General features: G+C 39.3%; 1 protein-coding gene across 4 annotated transcripts in view; it reads left to right on the top strand.

Moving 5' to 3' along the window:
- The first annotated feature begins 1652 nt into the window (after positions 1–1652).
- Positions 1653–20027, top strand: part of LOC105493198 (BUB1 mitotic checkpoint serine/threonine kinase B) — a 62329-nt gene continuing 43954 nt past the window's right edge. The window contains exons 1-5 of one of the 4 annotated variants that reach the window (XM_071067103.1): positions 1653–1892; positions 5765–5908; positions 10764–10823; positions 11239–11383; positions 16596–16792. In XM_071067103.1, coding sequence (XP_070923204.1) covers positions 1858–1892; positions 5765–5908; positions 10764–10823; positions 11239–11383; positions 16596–16792 — 581 coding nt within the window. In that variant the 5' untranslated portion in view covers positions 1653–1857. Of the gene's footprint in view, positions 1950–1970; positions 2222–5764; positions 5909–10763; positions 10824–11238; positions 11384–16595; positions 16793–20027 lie in introns of those variants that run through there. The other 3 variants (XM_071067102.1, XM_071067104.1, XM_071067105.1) reach the window with 3 other exon arrangements.

The following is a 20027-nucleotide window of genomic DNA, read 5'->3' as shown; positions in this document are numbered from 1 at the left end:
TAGATTATAGGAAAGACTGAGATCAAAAGACCAAATGCTACATTTCCAAGATCGTTTGTAGGAAATAGTCAAAACTGAGAAGCCGTAGATATGAACAGGACACCCTGTTGAAAGGAAATGAAGTGCTAGGCCAGTACTGGCATAAGGTAAGAGATAAAATGAGCCAGTGAGAGAATCCCATGCACCACATCTCACATGATCCAGGAAAGCTTCCTGGATGTGGAGGACTAGGATGTAAAGAGTAACCAAAATTTCCTATGAGGAATCACCCCTTCCCCTCTCTCAGTCCCAAGGTGAAACACATGCCTTGGTTCTGAACAATCAAAGCCCTGAAATCTACTATCCCCAGTGACTGTTTGGGAGGAAGGGGTTAAGCAGGGTGACTCCTAAGTCTGAATTTGAACCTGTAAGGATAAAGTCCTGAATCTGTTGCCCAATGGAGAATGACAATAAACCAACAACAAGAGTACAGGCGAGGTGGAGAGAGGCCCAGTCCACATGACTCCTGGGTTAAGCTTTATCTGAAGTCTTTTATATATAAAAGACAGTAAACTCCCTTTTCTGAGTAGGCCGGTTTAAGTTGGATTTCTATTTCTTTGGAATCAAGAGTCCTGATGATTCAGAGGAAAGAATGACTTACATAACGTGAACAAAGACAGAAAGCTGGGAACTAAGAAACAGGGAGTAGTGGACAGTATCCTCAGCACCTGCCTCTGGGAACTGCTGCTTCTCCGACCATCCCCACAGTCATAAAGGAGAAATCCCCTGTACCTGTGCTTTCTTAAACGACCCTGTTCTTGCCTCAAGGTGGCTAGTGCCTGTAATCGCAGCTACTGGGGAGGCTCAGGTGGGAGGATCACTTGACCCCGGGAATTGGAGGCTGGAGTGAGCCATGATCAGGCTACTGCACTCCAGCCTGGGCGACAGAGCAAGAAGAAGACCCTGTCTCTAAAACAAAACCAACCAAACAAAAAGACCCTACTCCCCTGGTCACATCTGATCTATCACAGTTTCTTCCTCAGAAAATTGAAATTGCGACGAACAGTTTAATGTCAGTCAAGGCTCGTCTCCTGAAGGGGAAAAGAGGTGAAACCTTGGGAACCATAGCATGGCTGTGTTTACTGCTTGTGGACTGAGCAGAAGAGAAAGCAAGACAATATCATCACTTTATAGATGAGGAAAGCTGACGGTCAGAGAGATTATATAGCTTGCCTAAAGTTGCACATTTGGTATGATTTTACAGAACTAGAATCCAGTTTTTTTGAATTCAAGGGTGGGGCAGGAAACAGCTAGGTCCGTGGCCTAAGAACCCCGCACGGGTGAGATTTGGGGCAGACAGCAGGGGTAGTCACTCTAGAAGAGTCAGGCCAAGTGCAAGCACTCAGAGACATCTCCCAGCACTCAAAACAGCAAAGAAATTCTGGTGCTTTAAGTGTTCCTCGCTCGGCTCATAGACTCGCCTTCCAGCCACGACTCAAGACAGCACCTGCGGAGAATATGTTTCGCCTAAGCCTGTTGTACTTCCGCGGCCATTGACTCCGGGAAACTACAATTCCCATTATGCACCGCGACTTCGCAGACTACACCGGTATAAACTACAAGCCCCAGAATGCCTTGGGCGAGAGGCTAGAGCACAGAGGAGCGAAGGGGCGTGGCCACGTCGACCGCGCGGGACCGTTAAATTTGAAACTTGGCGGCTAGGGGTGCGGGCTTGAGGTGGCTGATTTGTAAGGGAGTGGAGTGCGTGCCGTGGTCGTTTCTGTAGCTCCGAGGGCAGGTTGCGGAAGAAAGCCCAGGCGGCCTGCGGCCCGGAGGAAAGACCTGCAGCAGGACGAGGACCTGAGCCAGGAATGCAGGATGGCGGCGGTGAAGAAGGAAGGGGGTGCTCTGAGGTAGATACGGGAGAAGAGCTGCTGGGGGCTGGGCCTGAGAGGACCCGAAGGTGCCTGGTAGGTGATAGAAGGTTCCGCTCGGAGTAGTCGAGGGGGAGATCGGCACTGTCAGAACAGGCCCCGCCGGAGCCTCCTTCCTTTTGGAGTCGAATGCCAGAGGTGGAGGGGAAAAGGCAGTGGACTGAGGGCACGTGCGAATCCTGCCTCATCCAGCTTCAAAGCGAAGAAGGCTGCGGGACCCCAGCGGAACAAAGACTTTGGAAGTTGTAATGTGGTCTTGTTTGTAACTCAGCTCAGCCACCTGCTAGTTGTTTGACCTTGGGCAAATCGTATGTATGGAAAACGCTGATGTTAATGCTGCCTTACGTGGTTCTGGGGGAATTCAAAGTATTTGTTAAGTAACTGCTTCCAAATAAGCCATCAACAAAAGGCAGGTGCTATGCCAATAGCACAGAGATCTAAAAAGCCTTTAGCCAATATCATAGACATCTAAATTATGCCAATAGCGTAGAGATCTAAAAAGCCTTTCTCTGCATGTTTGCGGCTTTTCCTTGTATTAAAAAAAAAAACTATATTGCAGTTCTAGGTTGGAAATGTGTATGTGTGTTCACCATGGTGCCCACAATACCTAGATAAGTGCTATGTCATGGGCTCTTTCATTCATGTAACGAGTATTTTTTTGGCTAAGCTCTGAATGCAGCAAATATACAGACACCCAAATCTCAACCCTCATGAAGCTTAAATTCTGGGTTGGATGAAGGTGGGGGAGTCAGACAATAAGGAAACTGTTAGGTGGAGATGGTGGTCAGTATTTAAAAAAATAAAGCAAGTGTGGGTAGGGAATATTGGGAGTGGAGACTGGTGCAATTTTAGCTTGAACACTGGAGCCTCACTGAGATGTCATTTTGGTCAAGATGTGAAGGAATCTCAAAAGCTAGCGGTTCTATATCTGAGGGAAGTACAAAGGCTGAGGGTGAGAGCTGGGGAAGGAAGTTGCATCTGGCATGTCCAAGGCCATTGTCACTGGAGCAGAGTTAACTAGAAGAGTAAAAGGATATTACATAAAAATGGTGAAGATGCAGACATTGTAAGGACTTAGCTTTTACTCTAGTTGTAATCAAAAGTCACTGGAAGGTTTTGAGCAAAGGAAGGACATAATCTGACTTGGGTTTAAGTGGGGTCACTTTGGCTGTAGTGTTGAATACACTAAAGGCAGCAAAGGATGGAAGCAAGGGACACTAGTTAAGAGGTTGTTGAAATAATTCAGCCTGAAATAATTCAGCTCAAAAGTGAGTTGAGCCAGGTGGAAAACAGTGGAGATGATGAGAAGTGGCTGATTTCTGTATATATTTTGAGGGTAGAACCAGTAGGATTTGCTGACTGACTGAGGGGTATGAGAAGGGCATCAAAGTTGGCACTAAGATTTTTGGCTTGGGCAACTGAAGAATGGGATTGCCATTTATTTGAGAAAAAGGAAGACTGTGGGAGGAGCAGGTCTGGGAGGAAGTGGGGGCAGTCTTAGCTCAATTTGGGATATTTAACTGAGATAATGTAATCACTATTTTTAAGAGCAAGAGAAGAAAGTTCAGATGAATTCAACAAACATTCAGGGCATAATAGTGTTATATTTTGTATTAGATCGTGGGCATACAAAAATAAATGGCATAGCCTTTACCTTTACAGGGTTCACACAATATAGAGCAGGTCCTGGTATAATGTCGTTTTGTTATTATGTTGATGAGAAAAAAAAAAATTCATTGCGGGGCTGCTGTGTATGTGAAGTTTGCATGTTTTCCACATGTCTGCATCGGTTTCCTTAGGTACTCCAGTTTCCTTCTACATCCCAAAGATGTACCTGTTAATAGGCGTGTCTAAATGATCCCAGTCTGAATGAGTGTGAATGTGAGTGCTCCCTGTGATGGAATGGTATCCTGTCTAGGGTTGGTTCCTCACTGAGTTGCTGAGATGGGCTCTGGCCACCCTCGACCCTGAACTAGAATAAGTGAGTTGGAAAATGAATGAAGGAATGAATACAAATTATTGTAAAATAAAAATCTGTAAACGCAGTGGCTCACACCTATAATCCCAGCACTTCAGGAGGCTGAGGCAACAGGATTGCTTGAGCTCAGCAGTTCAAGACCAGCCTGGGCAACATAGTAAGACGTGTCTCTATTTAAAAAGTTTATAGAAAGTGTGTATGATAATCATACAAATGCATGACAATAAACAATGCCTTATGAAAGTGCCCAGCATGCCCGCTATAATGTTACTGTTTGTTTTTGAACTTTGTGGTGGTAGGAGGTACTTCTTGAAATTTTCACTCTCAAATGTTTATTCCTTGAGTTAACCCACCAACACTATGACTGCAGTCACTCACGGATTCACGAAAAATTGGGTAAATGATTATTTTTTGTTTTCATTAATTGTTCTTAAGTGTATGGATAGCTCACATTTATTTCAATGTTTAATATTAAAAGTGTTTCGAGTCTTTATTTAGAAGTTTGGTGATGTTTTTGTGACCAGAAATATGCCATAGGAACATAACTCTTGTTTATGTCGATCAGCCTGTGGTAAAATTGGTTTTGTTACATATCATTTTGATTAAAGTCATAGTTTCCAAGAAGCTGTCTCCAATGTTAAGTGAGAACTTATTGTAGTTAAAAAGATGTAACTGATTACAACTCGAATTATTCATCACAGTTAACTTTAAGTTTTCAGCGCTCATCTAGACTGAAGTCCCATATAACTTTCACTCTATTTCAAAGATTAGTTCCAATGTGTCTCTTTTTAAGTCCAGAGATGATGTCTCTTAGAAGTAGTCTTCTATCTAACAATTGCAAACCTCTGAAGTGCAGAATGCATAATGGCAATTACCTCCAAAACGTTTTGGGGATTCTCTCAGTAGGCTTAATAGAATTGGGTGTGGGGATACAGGGGATTGTGACTAGTAAACTGTGTGTGTTTGCTTCTGCTTTTGGCTACCTATATGTACAGACTTCAGTTTTGAGTCATCATTGAAACATGGGACATTAGTCACACCCACACGTTGCTAATTTTAATTTTTTCTTTTTGAGACAGGGTCTTGCTCTGTTGCCCAGGCTGCAGTGCAGTGGTGTGATCATGGCTCACTGCAGCTTCGACCTCCTGAACCCAAGCAATGCTCCCACCTCAGTCTTCTAAGTAGCCATGACCACAGGCATGTACCATCACGCCTGGCTAATTTTTCACTTTTTGTAGAGATGGGGGTCTTCCTGTGTTGCCCAGGGTGGTCTTGAACTCCTGGGCTCAAGCACTCCTCCTGCCTCAGCCTCCCAAAGTGATAGGATTATAAGCATGAGCTACCATGTCCGGCACTAATTTTAAATTAAACTAGATGATGCATTCAGTGGTAGGCATAGAATTACTTATTGCCTTTTTGTCTACTTTGCCAAATTTATAACACTTTTGTTCTCTTCTTTTCTTTCTGCATTAAGCCCTATTCATTTTTCTTTTCTTTAAAGAAAGAGGTGGGGTCTCGCTATGTTGCCCAGGCTGGTATCAAACTCCTGGCTCAAGAAATCCTCCCTCTTTGGCCTCACAAAGTGGTGGGATTACAGGTGTGAGCCACCACACATGGCAATGCCCTATTCTTATGGTGCTGTCTACAACATCCTTGCCAAGTTGTCTTCCATTGGGCAATACTGTAGCCATAAACTTGAAAAACAGCTAACAAAGAAGCTTAGGCGTATAATAATAATAATAATAATACTGTGTCAGTCCACTATATTCAACCCAAGACCATGAATAATCACCTATCAGAAGACATTTACAATAATCTAGTGCTATAATAGTCAATGTTGGTATGAGATTTACATTTGTTTCCTTCTTCACAGTGAAGCCATGTCCCTGGAGGGAGATGAATGGGAACTGAGTAAAGAAAATGTACAACCTTTAAGGCAAGGGCGGATCATGTCCACACTTCAGGGAGCATTGGCACAAGAATCTGCCTGTAACAATACTCTTCAGCAGCAGAAACGGTGTGTAGAATGGCTGAGTCTCAACCTGTCATCATTCATCCCAAATGTTGTAGATAACGTGGGTGTGGATCCGTGAGGGATGGCATAATGAGTACTCTTCAAAAATTGGTAGTATGAAAATCTGTTCTCTATCTGCCTTCATATCACATGACAGCCATCTGAAGATATCCTCAAGTATAATTAAGAACAAAGGCTATAGGATTTCATTTCATTGTGGTGCAGCCAAACTCTTTTTATCAATAGAAATGCAATTTATACAGGGGACAGTGATAAACATAGTAAAGCAAGTATTACATTGCAATGCTTCCCAAAAGTATTATGTTAGGAAGTTATTTTTGAGAGTATGACAAAAAAAATAGTGGTCTCCAAAGACATGTAAACCTCAGAACAATTGAATTTATACTAGAAAGTTCTCAATAATGATTTAACAAACTCTGGATGAATAAAAGCTGAAAAATACTCTTACGTTATTCAAATGGACCTGTGGATCTTGTTCTTCTTTAATACATGTTTTGATAAATATGCTTTTTTAAAAAAAAAGGTGAATCAAAATATCAGTTTCTACCTTCAATCTCTGACAAAAAGAAATACTGCCATTACAGGCAAATTATCATAATTTGGGATTATAATGTAATGACTATTCTTATTAATCTCTTTGGATTTTTTTTTTTTTTTTTTAAATATGACAGGGTCTCCCTCTATCACCCAGGTTGGAGTACAGTGGCCTGATCTCAGCTCACTGCAACCTCTGCCTCCCGGGTTCAAGTGATTCTCCCACCTCAGCCTCCCAAATAGCTGGGATTACAGGCATGCACCACCATGCCCGGGTAATTTTTGTATTTTTAGTAGAGATGGAGCCTTGCCATGTTGGCTGTGCTGGTCTTGAACTCCTGAGCTCAAGCAATCCACCCACCTTGGCATCCCAAAGTGCTAGGATTACAGGCGTGAGCCACCACACCCAGCCTCATTCATCATATTTTTTCATGTTACATGCATCAGTAGATTACTGTTTTTATTGCTGAATAGGATTTCATTTATTTATTCACCAGTTGATGAATATTTAGATTCTTCCAATTTTGTGCTTTATGAATAATGTTGCTATGGACATTCTTGTACAAGGCTTTTTGTAGACATAATTTTCTTTTTTTTTTTTTTTTTTTTTTTTCAGAGATGGAGTCTCAAACTGTTGCCCAGGCTGGAGTGCAGTGGCATAATCTTGGCTCACTGGAAGCTCCACCTCCTGGGTTCATGCCAGTCTCCTGCCTCAGCCTCCCTGGTAGCTAGGACTACAGGTGCCTGCTACCATGCCCGGCTAATTTATTATATTTTTTAGTAGAAACGGGATTTCACCGTGTTAGCCAGGGTGGTCTCCATCTCCTGACCTTGTGATCCGCCCGCCTCAGCCTCCCAAAAGTGCTGGGATTACAAGCGTGAGCCACCGCGCCTGGCAGTAGACATAATTTTCATTTCCCTTGGAATGGAATTGTTGAACCATAGAATAGATGTAAGTTTAACTGTTGAAGAAACTGGTTTACCAAAGTGGTTGTAATATTTTACATTCCTACCAGCAACTCGTGAGAGTTCATTTGTGCCAAATCCACTCCAGTATTTGGCGTTGTCAATCTTTTTCATTTTAGCCATTCTAGTTTTGTGGAGTTGTGTCTCATTACTTTGCATTTCCCTGGTGACTAATAATGGTGAACGTTTTTTCACATGCTTTTTGGCCTTTTGTATATCTTCTTTTGTGGTGTATCTGTTTAGATATTTTGCCCAGTTTTCAAATTGTGTTGCAGGGGTTCTTTATTTACTTTTCTCAGGAGCATAGATTCAAGTTTTCCCTGATACAAGTTTCAGGAACATAGTTCAAGATTCCCTGAATCTATGCTCCCCAGTAGGGGTTCTTTAGTCTCTGTAGTCTCCGTATTAGTCTTTTATCAAATATGTGTTGCAAATATTTTTTTCCCTCACCCATGGCTGTTTATTTTCTGGGTGTTTTTTTTTAACTGCTAAGTTTTAAATTTTGATGAAGTTCAATTAATTAGTGTTTTTCTTTTATGGTTAGTACTTTTTGTGTCCTCTTCAGGAGACTTTTGCCTACCCCAAAGTCACAAAAATACTCTCTTATGTTCTCTTTTACTAGTTTCATTATTTCAGCTTTTTTTTGAGATGATGTTTTGCTCTTGTTGCCCAGGCTGGAGCATAATGGCATGCTCTCAGCTCACTGCAACCTCCGCCTCCCGGGTTCAAGCGATTCTCCTGCCTCAGTCTCCCAAGTAGCTGGGATTACAGGCACACACCACCATGCCTGGCTAATTTTTTGTATTTTTAGTAGAGACAGGGTTTCACCATGGCCAGGCTGGTCTGGAACTTCTGACCTCAGGTGATCCACTGGCCTTGGCCTCCCAGAGTGCTAGGATTACAGGCGTGAGTCACTGCGCCCGGCCAAGCATTGTTTTAGCTTTTACGTTTAGGTGTATGATTTATCTTAATCTTAAATTTATCCTTATATATGGTGTGGGGTTGGAGTAAAAAAGTTTTTTTCCCCCCGTATGGGTTATCTTTCTAGTTGTTCTGCCGCCATTTGTTAGATTTTTTTTTTCCTTTCCTCATTGAATTGCATTGGGGCCCTTTTCAAAAATCATTTGACCACATATGTGTGAGTTATTTCTGGACTCTATATGCTGTTCTATTGATCAAATTGTTTATCCTTTCACCAATAATACACTGTCTTGATTAGTTTTACATAGCAAGTCCAGCAGAGTGAGTTCTACAGCTTTTGTTATTTTTCAGAATTGCTTTAGTTATTCTTGGTCCTTTGCCTTTGCAAACAACTTTTGAAATCATCTTGGCAATTTCTAGAAAAGAGCATACTGAAAAGGAGAAAAAAAAGGCTGGGCGTGGTGGCTCACGCCTGTAATCCCAGCACTTTAGGAGGCCGAGGCGGGCGGATCACCTGAGGTGAGGAGTTTGAGACCAGCCTGACCAACATGGAGAAACCCTATCTCTACTAGAAATACAAAATTAGCCGGGCATGGTGGCACATGCCTGTAATCCCAGCTACTTGGGAGGCTGAGACAGGAGAATCGCTTGAACCCAGGAGGCAGAGGTTGTGGTGAGCCGAGATCGCACCGTTGCACTCCAGCCTGGGCAACAAGAGCGAAATTCTGTCTCAAAAAAAAAAAAAAAAGAGAGAAAAAAGAAAAGAACCTACTGGGATTTTGATTACGTTGGTTTGAATCTACAGATCAATTGATAAGATTGCTGATTTTTATCAGTAACATCTTAGATTTTATTTTTTCACCATTTCTGCAGATAATCTCATTATTTCACACTTTAATTGCCATATTAGCCTCATAATTGTGGTCCCTTCTTCTTATGCCTGGCTATCCTTATAAAGTTCTTGATTAATCTTTTTGAAATCTTATATTTAAGATGCCCTCCAATAGTGGCTGGAGTATATGGAATCCAAAGTCTTTAAATTTACATTTAAAGCATATGCTTCTTACTTCTCCAGGGGTCTCCGTTTGTTCTCGGTACTGACTTTATGTTATAGCTTAGGGTCCACTCACCTTCCTTTGGATGAACTCTTCCACCTTCGTAATTTTATTCAATATTAGTTTCCCTCTGTCTTGAAAAAACTGTTTTTCTTTCAAATTCCGTGTTTCCTTCAGAGGCTCACCTTCTGAGGCTACTTCTGTGATACCTCCTTTTGACTTCTTAAAGCCTTTACTATCCATTCTTGGCAACTATAATTTCGTATACCGCTTTGTATTACTAGTTCATTTTTCATTTGTGTACTTTGTTTTTCTTATTAGAGTATAGATTCCCATGTGACAGGAACTAATTTATTATTTTTAGATCAAACATAACTTCTTATCCAATTTTTATTAATCATTTATCCAAATTATGGCTTATTACCTAATTCTTCCCCTCTATTCTAACTGGTCAGTCTTAACTTGGTCTTAGCCCTCCCTGCCTTTGCCAGCATTTTATAGTCATATGTTACCCTTTCTTTGAGGTATTCTCCAAATTATCTATGGTATTATTCTTCTCTGACTAATGTTACCCATGGAATTTTTTTTTTGAACTTTAAAATTCTTATTTATATATTTGTTCATGTGTGTAAACCCTTTACATTTAAGACTGGTCAACCTAATAAAAAAGTACTATTATTATCCCCTTTTACAAATAAAGAAACTGAAAACAGAGTTTTAAGTAGCTTGTCCATGTTACTCAGCTTGTGATTGGTGGAGCTGAATTTGAATCTAGGTTGTCTTGTTCCAGAGTTTTTAACTGCTGTGTGATATTAATACTACTTTTCTGTATGTTGTCTTGAAATTTATTTCTCTAATTTCTATATATTTTCTCTCTCTTCTTATGTTAAGTAGAATCTTATTTCTATTCTTTTTTTTTTTTTTTTTTTTGAGACATAATCTCGCTCTGTTGCTCAGGCTGAAGTGTCGTGCTGCGATCTCTGCTCACTGTAACCTCTACTTCTGGGTTGAAGCGCTCCTCCCACCTCAGCTTCCCGAATATCTGGGATTACAGGTGCTTGGCACCACGCCCAGCTAATTTTTGTATTTTTAGTAGAGACGGGGTTTCACCATGTTGCCCAGGCTGGTCTCAAACTCCTGACCTCAGGTGATCCACCCCCCCTTGGCCTCCCAAAGTGTTGGGATTACGGGCATTCGCCACCATGGCTGGCCTTTTTCTATTATTTAACAAACCCATAAACTCTAGTGCAATAATTTAGATCAATATGACCTACTTATTACATGAATAAAAATGGAAGTGATACTTGTTCATTGGCTGTTGTCACTATTGCGTATGCTAACTTTTTCTGTTTAAATTTCAGGGCATTTGAATCTGAAATTCGATTTTACACTGGACATGACCCTCTGGATGTTTGGGATAGGTGGGTCTTTTTATTTCACAAGGACAATAGAAACATTAACAGATAAGTCCTTATGGCCATGTTTCTCAAATTGGGGTATATGGAGTGTGTGTCAGAGTAGAGAGTGGTGTCCTGGCGGCGCAGAGATCCAGAATAATCATAATATATTTTCCTGAGGTGTTTAAGATTCAGAAAATTTCGAGTTTATGATGTATGCCTTTGAACTATACCCTTGTATCCCTATCCTCAGTTTTTCCCAGAAGCATGTATTAGAGATACTTTGGAGAAGTTTGAGGGATACAGGCTTAGGGTATGTCATTGAGGACCTCAAAAGAAACATGCTTTACTTCTGCTTAAATCCAGAATGGGTCTTGGAGCAGGAACAAAAGTATCTGTTCAGTTTAAAATGTGTTCTTATCTTTTTCTTCCCATTTAGGTATATCAGCTGGACAGAGCAGAACTATCCTCAAGGTGGGAAGGAGAGTAATATGTCAACGTTATTAGAAAGAGCTGTAGAAGCACTACAAGGAGAAAAACGATATTATAGTGATCCTCGATTTCTCAATCTCTGGCTTAAATTAGTAAGTCTTTCTCAAGTGTCATCTGAGTTTTAAACTAAGAGAAAGTAAAACCTGAGCCATTTTGAACCATTTAGTAGATTGGAAACATTTAATAAATATGCAATACTTCTTAAATTGGTTCTACTTAAAGGTGGACTTAAATATAGTATAATAAGGTATTTTCGCCCTTTTAAGATTGATTGCAAAGTCTGTAGATCTCTCAATGAGTATGGATTATTAATTTATTTTAATTTTTGAAACAGGGTCTCACTCTGTCACCCAGGCTGGAGTGCAGTGGCTCCATCATGGCTCACTGCAGACTAAACCTCCTGGGCTCAAGCAATCCTCTCACCTCAGCCTCCTGAGTAGCTGGGACTACAGGTGCTATGCCATTACATCCAGCTAATTTTTCAATTTTTAGTAGAGATGACGTCTCTCTCTGTTGCCCAGGCTGCTCTCGAACTCATGAGCTCAAGCCATCCTCCCACCTTGGCCTCCTCCCAAAGTGCTGGAATTATTTGACCTCCCAAAGTGCTGGGCCTCCCAAAGTGCTGGGTGTAGGCATAAGCCAACACCCCTAGCCCAGATTACTTACTTATTTATTCTAAACATAACTGGGTGTAGTGGTTCATGTCTCTGGTCCCAACATTTTGGGAGGCTGAGGTGGGCTGATTGCTTGAGTCCAGGAGTTCAAGACTAGTCAGGGCAACATGGTGAAACCCCATCTCTACAATAAGTACAAAAATTAGCCAGGTGTGGTGGCACAGCACCTGTAGTCCCAGCTCCTCAGGAGGCTGAGGTGGGAGGGTCACTTGAGCCCGGGAAGTCCAGACTACAATGAGCTGAGATTGCACCACTGTACACCAGCCCAGGTGACAGAGCAAGATCCTGTCTCAAAAAAACAAAAACCAAAGCAGAAAAACATAATTGGGCCATTCAACTGTACTGGATGGGAAGGTGCAGGAACTAACATTTGGCAGCAGTGTGGTTGTTTGGGGAAAAACTTCCCTCTGTGATTCTGGTATCCCTTTTACCCCTTTATGAAAGTCATCAACATAAAGAAGTGATATTTTAGTTTTTTATTGGTCTTTGGACTTTTTTCACCTAGTGTATTGCTACAGCCAAAAATGTCTGCCTCAGCTGGGCATGGTGGCTCATGCCTGTAATCCCAGCACTACTTTGTACTGTCTCACTTGACATGTAGGAAAAGCATATTTTTCATTTAAAAAATGACTACGGTTTCTTAGACATTAATATTACTGCTTTTATTCTAAAATAGAAAAAAAATAAATATTTGGAATTATTTACAACCACTGCAATATGATGAAATATTGACATTAAAACTGATAAGATTTCTTTCTAAAACAAATCTTTTGACATTAAAAGTGATAAGATTTCTTACTAAAATAAAGTAAGAAATAAATTTCTTACTAAAATAAGTCTTGAGGAGGACTATTTTAAACTTCCAATACAGTTGACCCTGTCCATAATGGAACACACACATACACACAATAAAACTGGCCCCTTTGCCACAGATTATTATCCTACCTCTAAAAAAAAAAAAAAGACAAGGAACAACTTAGAAGAAACAGTTGCTAAATTTAAACAGCTAAACTGTTTATTTATTAGTTTTTTGTTTTTTTGTTTTTTTGTTTTTCTTAACATATGGGGTGTCAATCTATCATCCAGGCTATAGTGCAGAGGCAGGATCATAGCTCACTGCAGCCTCCCACTCCTGGCCTCAAACGATCCTCCCACTTCAGCCTCCCAAAGTGCTAAGACTACAGGTATAAGCCACCATACCTACCTCCACATAAACTACTAATAACTCAGGACACATTTATCAAGAATTCTTACAAATCAATAGGGAAAACAAGCCAGTATCATAAAAAGCATAATCTAGATCAGTGCTACTGAAAGAAGGGTTTGCATACTGTGTGAGATAAGTACAAAAATTGAAAGTGAGCTTTAGAAACTTTGGTAACAATTTGATGTTGCCGGGACATCCAAACACATCATCATTCTTCGAGTAACTTCTGTTTTTATTGTATTTTATATCAGTCCATAATGGAACACACACATACACACAATAAAACTGACCCCTTTGCCACAGATTATTTGAGAAGCACTGGTATAGACAACTATCAAATTCAAATGATCAGCACTAGAATGATCAGCAATAATCTGAACTTTGTATATGGCTAACTTGGTACATATTAAACTATTGCTTTTTCTTTGTGGTTCTGGTCAAGAGGAGTAACAGATTAATTCTTCACACTACTTTCTTTTGCTTTGCAGAAGGATTTCTCCAGTGAGTTATTTTATGTGACTCCTACAGTCTAGCTAAGGAAAAAATTGTTTCTGGAAAACATCTGGTATTTTTATTTAAAGGTATAAAATTATTTTAGTTTGGCAATTTAAGGGTTACCAAAAAAAAGGTTTATTTAACTTTTAGATCTATTAATCTAACCATATAGTCCTTTTATTTATGTTATTTCTTTTTTTTTTTTTTTTTTTCTTTTTTGAGACGGAGTCTTGCTCTGCCGCCCAGGTTGGAGTACAGTGGCCGGATCTCAGCTCACTGCAAGCTCCGCCTCCCAGGTTTATGCCATTCTCCTGCCTCAGTCTCCCGAGTAGCTGGGACTACAGGCGCCCGCCACCTCGCCCGGCTAGTTTTTTGTATTTTTAGTAGAGACGGGGTTTCACCGTGTTAGCCAGGATGGTCTCGATCTCCTGACCTCGTGATCCGCCCGTCTCGGCCTCCCAAAGTGCTGGGATTACAGGCTTGAGCCACCGCGCCCGGCCTTATGTTATTTCTTAAGTGATCTCATTCAGCACTCTGAATAACCTGATCTTTACTGGCTGTCCCATGCACAAGAACACCAGAACCATTCAGAAAGCTCTCAAAGTAGTGAAATCACTGTTAAACTATATTTATGTAGTGACAGATATCAAAGATTGGATCTTATGCTGGTAGCACATTCAGAATTATAACTTTTCTTGAAACACCACCACATATGAGAAAACATCGCTAATTTAAATAAGCAAGAAAAATCCGTTTACTGAATTACTGCAAAATTAAACTATAAAATACTAATCATTTTTGTTAAAGATATAAATAAAACATTTCATTTATTTAAGCATTTGTTGTACTAGACCATGATTAAGGGCTAGCATATAATAGATAGCAATGTCTTCTGACTTTGTAGAGCTTAGTTTATCTGAAAGACAAATGTGAAGCCATTAATTGTAACTGTAACAAAAACAAAGTTACAAGTTCTGTAGGAACACATACAAGAAGGACTTAATCTAGGCTAGACAATTAGGAACAGATAAATAGGAGACATTTAGTAAAGTAACAAATGGTTGCTTCTCTAGTAGTAAAAGAACTCCTAACTAGAACATTGAAATGCTATTTTTGGCCGGGAGCGGTGGCTCATGCCTGTAATCCCAGCACTTTGGGAGGCTGAGGTGGATAGATCACGAGGTCAAGAGATAGAGACCATCCTGGCAACATGGTGAAAACCCGTCTCTACTAAAAATACAAAAATTAGCCTGGCGTGGTGGCGCATGCCTGTAGTCCCAGCTACTTGGGAGGCTGAGGCAGGAGAACCACTTGAACCCAGGAGGCGGAAGTAGCAGTGAGCCAAGATTGCGCTGCTGCACTCCAGCCTGGCGACAGAGCGAGACTCCGTCTCGAAAAGAAAAAAAAGAAATGCTATTTTTATGTAAAATTAGGAATTGTTTTTAATAGCTTCTAATGCTGATTAGAGTCTGGTGGAATGAGTATTTTTGCGAATTATTAAATTTTAGCATTAACAATTTTTACAACCATCTCAGAAAGCAATTTGTTACCTTTTAACATAGTTCTAGGAATTTCTCTTAATGGAATAATGTAAAATGTGAAAGGTTGTATGCATGAAGTTATTTATTTTAGAATTATTTATAATTGGGCAAAAATTAGAAGTTGTTTAAATATCCAGAAGTAGATGAACAGTTAAATTATGGAAGCTCTATTAGATGAAACATGATGCGTTCGTTTAAAAATAATAGTGAAAAGAATTCGAGGCTGCAGTGAACTATGATTGTGCCACTGCAGTCCAGCCTGGGCAGCAGAGCAAGACCTTGTCTCTAGAAATAAAAATAAAAATAAAAAATAATGGTTAAGTGTAAGCAGGCAGCATGGAAAAGTGAATGATGCAGTATTATAGTGGAATAAAAGCAAATTTTATTATGATCAAAACTTTATAAGATAATATATAACCTTTTATCCTTAAGGAAAAAAAGACTGAAAACATTTATCAAAATGTTTATGATGTGAGGTTTTTAGTGATATTTTACTCCCTCTTGCTAATAATCTACATTGTATATGGTCTCATAATGTCCCTTCTAAAACACAGATTTGACTATGTCATTCCTTTGCTTATCGCTCACCCACCCTTAACACATATAACAATTACTATTAGGCAGATTCAAAATTGATTAGCTTGACATTCAAGGCCTATCACAGCCTTTTTCTCCAGACTGCTACCTTACCTGGACCCCTGCATAACTTTTAATTTTCTGTATCTTTGCTTATGCTATTTTCTGTATCTTTGCTTATGCTATTTTCTGTGGCTGAAATACCCTTCCCTTCCCAGTTTCCACCTGATGAAAGTCCATTTCTCCTTCAGGGCTAAGCTCAAATGTTAACCCCTTCCTCCCCGCTTTTTTTTCTTTTCTTTAGAGACAGGGTCTCACTCTGTCACCTAGGCTAGAGTGCAGTGGCACTGTCATAGTTCACTGCAGCCTCAAACTCTGGGACTCAAGTGATTCTCCTGCCTCAGCCTCCTGGGTAGCTGGGACTATAGGCACCTTCCACCATGCCCAGCTAAATTTTTAAATTTTGTTGTAGGGTCTTGTTATGTTGCCCAGGCTTGTCTCAAACTCCGAACCTCAAGCGATCCTCCTACTCCTACCTCGGCTTCCCAAAGTGCTGTAATTACAGGCGTAAGCCACTGCACCTGGCTTATTACTCCTTCTTGAAGCCTTTACTCTCCAACTCTTCTTCTTACAAATCTCTCAATTTTGTCTCTTTTTTAGGTCCTCCCAGTGTATGGTCCTTATCACATTGTAATAATGGATTTTTTTTCAATACAGGAATTGCATGTAGTATCTCCAGTGATTGTTTGGCATCTAATAGGCATTCAATATGTGAATAGAAATTAGTTAACTGTTAACACTTTTGTTACAGGGGCGTTTATGCAATGAGCCTTTGGATATGTACAGTTACTTGCACAACCAAGGGATTGGTGTTTCACTTGCTCAGTTCTATATCTCATGGGCAGAAGAATATGAAGCTAGAGAAAACTTTAGGAAAGCAGATGCGATATTTCAGGAAGGGATTCAACAGAAGGCTGAACCACTAGAAAGACTACAGTCCCAGCACCGGTAAACTTTCTTTGGAGCTTGTCTTAACTCTTTAAAAATAATAGAAATAAATTATCTCTTTTTTGCGTCTGAATAAAGTGCTTTCTGGTGGATTGGCATGTTAAGTTTACCTAGTTACTATTCAATTTTTTTAAAGATATATTTAAAAAATTTTATTTATCATAGAGTAAAATCCACTCTTTGGTATACAGTACTATGAGTAAAAAGACTTGTAATCATCAACACTACCAAGATACAGAATAATTTCACACTCCCTAAAAGAATTCCCTTTGTAGGGAACATCACACAACGGGGCCTGTCGTGGGGTGGGGGGAGGAGGGGAGGGATAGCATTAGGAGATATACCTAATGTAAATGACAATTTAATGGGTGCAGCACACCAACATGGCACATGTATACATATGTAACAAACCTGCATGTTGTGCACATATACCCTAGAACTTAAAGTATAATTAAAAAAAAAAAAAAGAAGAAGAATTCCCTTTGTAGTTAGTGCCTTTGCTTAACCCAAACCCCTGGCAAACACTGATTTATTCTCCAGCCCTGTGGTTTTGCCTTTTCCAGAGTGCCATATAAATGGAGTCATATAATATACAGCCTTTTGAGTCTGGCTTCTTTGATTTAGCATAATGCATTTGAGTTGTAAAAGTTCTTTATAGATTGTAAATATAAGCCTTTGTCAGATATGTGATTTGAAAATATTTTCTCTTGGCTTAAGCCTGGTCTGTTCATTTTCTTAGCTGTCTTTTTTAGAAGTTTTTAATTTTAAAGAAGTCTAATTTACAAGATTTTCTTGTATGAATTGTGCTTTTGATGTGTCTAAGAATTTTTTATCTAGCCAAAGGTTGTCGTAGAGATTTTCATCTTCAAGTTTTATAATTTCACTTTTTACATTTAGATCGCTGATCCATTTTGAGTTAATTTTTGTAGAAGATAGAGGTTTTTTTTTTTTTTTAGCATTTTAATGTTCATTTGCTCCAATGCCATTTGTTGAGAAGACTAATCTTTCTCCATTGAATTGCCTTTATACCTTGATTTAAAAAAAATTAGTTGGCCGGGCGCGGTGGCTCACGCCTGTAATCCCAGCACTTTGGGAGGCCGAGGCGGGCGGATCACAAGGTCAGGAGATCGAGACCACGGTGAAACCCCGTCTCTACTAAAAATACAAAAAATTAGCCGGGCGCGGTTGTGGGCGCCTGTAGTCCCAGCTACTCGGGAGGCTGAGGCAGGAGAATGGCGTGAACCCGGGAGGCGGAGCTTGCAGTGAGCCGAGATCGCGCCACTGCACTCCAGCCTGGGCGACAGAGCGAGACTCCGTCTCAAAAAAAAAAAAAAAAAAAAAAAAAATTAGTTGATCATATTTATGTAGGTTTATTTCTATTATTCTGTTTTTTCTACCGTTGTCTGTGTCTATCCATTAGTGTTTACCATGCTATCTATACCCTTATAGTAAGTCTAGAAAGCAGATAAAATGAGTCCTCTAACTTTGTTCTTACATTTAACTCTGGTAGTTCATTTGACTTTCTATATAAGTTTTAGAATCAGCTTTCTGGGATTTTGATTAGGATGATACAGGAATATGGTATAATTCTCCATTTATTTAGGCTTTTTTTTTTTTTTAAGTAAACTTCGGTAGATTTTTGTCTTTCAAGGAATTGATCCATTCATCCAAGTTAATGAGTTTGTGGGCATAGACTTGTTCATAATATTCCCTTACTATGCTTTTAATGTCTGCAGGTTATGTAGTGATTCTCCCTCTTTCTCCTAATATTGGTAATTTGTGTCTTCTCAGTGTAGCTAAGATATCAATTTTATTGATTGTTTTAGAAAACCAGCTTTTGGGTTCATTGATTTTTTTTTTTTTTTCTCTTAATGATTTTCTGTTCTTAATTTTATTTCTGCACTTTATTTCTTTCCGTTTACTTTGGGTATAACTTGCTCTTCTTTTTGTAGTTTAAGGTGAAAGCCTAGATCACTGATTCTAGACCTTTCTCTTTTTCTAATATAAACATTTAATGCTCTAAATTCCCTTCTAAGCACTGCTTTAGTTGTATCCCACAAGTTGTGATATACTGTATTTTCATTTCAATTTAGTTCAAAATATTTTCTAACTTGTCTTGTGTCTTCCTTTTGACCCATAAGTTACTTAGAATGTATTACTTAAGTTAGTAAGTGTTTTTGGATTTTTCAGATATCTGTTATTGATATCTAGTTTAATTCCATAGTGGTCAGAGAACATAATGTATATGGTTTCAAGTCTTAAATTTGTTAAGATTTGTTTTATCACCCAGATTATGGTTTATCTTGTTGAATGTTTCATGTACACTTGAAAAATACGTGTATTCTGTTTTTTAGAGTATAATATTCTGTAAATATAATTTAGGGCAAGTTGACTGGTAGTCTGTTCTGGTCTTCTGTATCATTGATGACTTTCTGTCTACTTGTTATATCAATTACTAAGAAGGGTTTTGAAGCCTTTTTGTGATTTTGTCTATTTCTTTTAGTCCCATCAATTTTGCTTAATATATTTTGAAGTTCTGTTGTTAGATGCATAAACATTTAGAATTGACCCCTGTATCATTATATAATGTCTCCCTTTATCCCTGATAATACTCCTTGTTCAGAAGTCTACCTGGTCTGATATTAGTACAGCTACCCCAGCTTCCTTTTTGTTTGTGTGATACATCTTTTCCCTTTCTTTACTTTAAAAAACAAAACAAAAAAGAAACAAAAAAAAACCAAAACACTTTTAGAGTTGTGTAATCATCATTACAATCTAATTTTAGAACATTTTTCACACCCTAAAATGAACCCCATGCCCAGTAGCAGTCACTCCCCATTCCTACTTACTTCGCTCCTAGGCAACCACTGCTCTGCTCTTCGTGTCTATGGATTTGCTTATTCTGGACTTTTCAGTTAAACGGAATCCTACAATACATGGTCTTTTGTGATTGGCTTCTTTCACTTAGCATACTATTTCCTTTTTTTTTTTTTTTTTCCAGGGAGGGGAGGGTGGAACGGGGATTTTCAGCATACTATTTTCAAGGTTCATCATAAATGAACATAGTTGCGACATGTATCAGTACTTTATTCCTATTTATTGCCGAATGATATTCTATCATATGAATATTATTTATCCATTTTATTTATCCATTCATCAGTTAGTGAACCTTTAGGTTGTTTGCAACTTTTGACTATTACAAAATAGTACTGTGTGAACATTTGTGTAACAGGTT

This window comes from Macaca nemestrina, chromosome 7, assembly GCF_043159975.1.
Source record: "Macaca nemestrina isolate mMacNem1 chromosome 7, mMacNem.hap1, whole genome shotgun sequence".
Classification (NCBI taxonomy): domain Eukaryota; kingdom Metazoa; phylum Chordata; class Mammalia; order Primates; family Cercopithecidae; genus Macaca; species Macaca nemestrina.
This window is presented reverse-complemented; position numbering and strand designations above follow the sequence as displayed.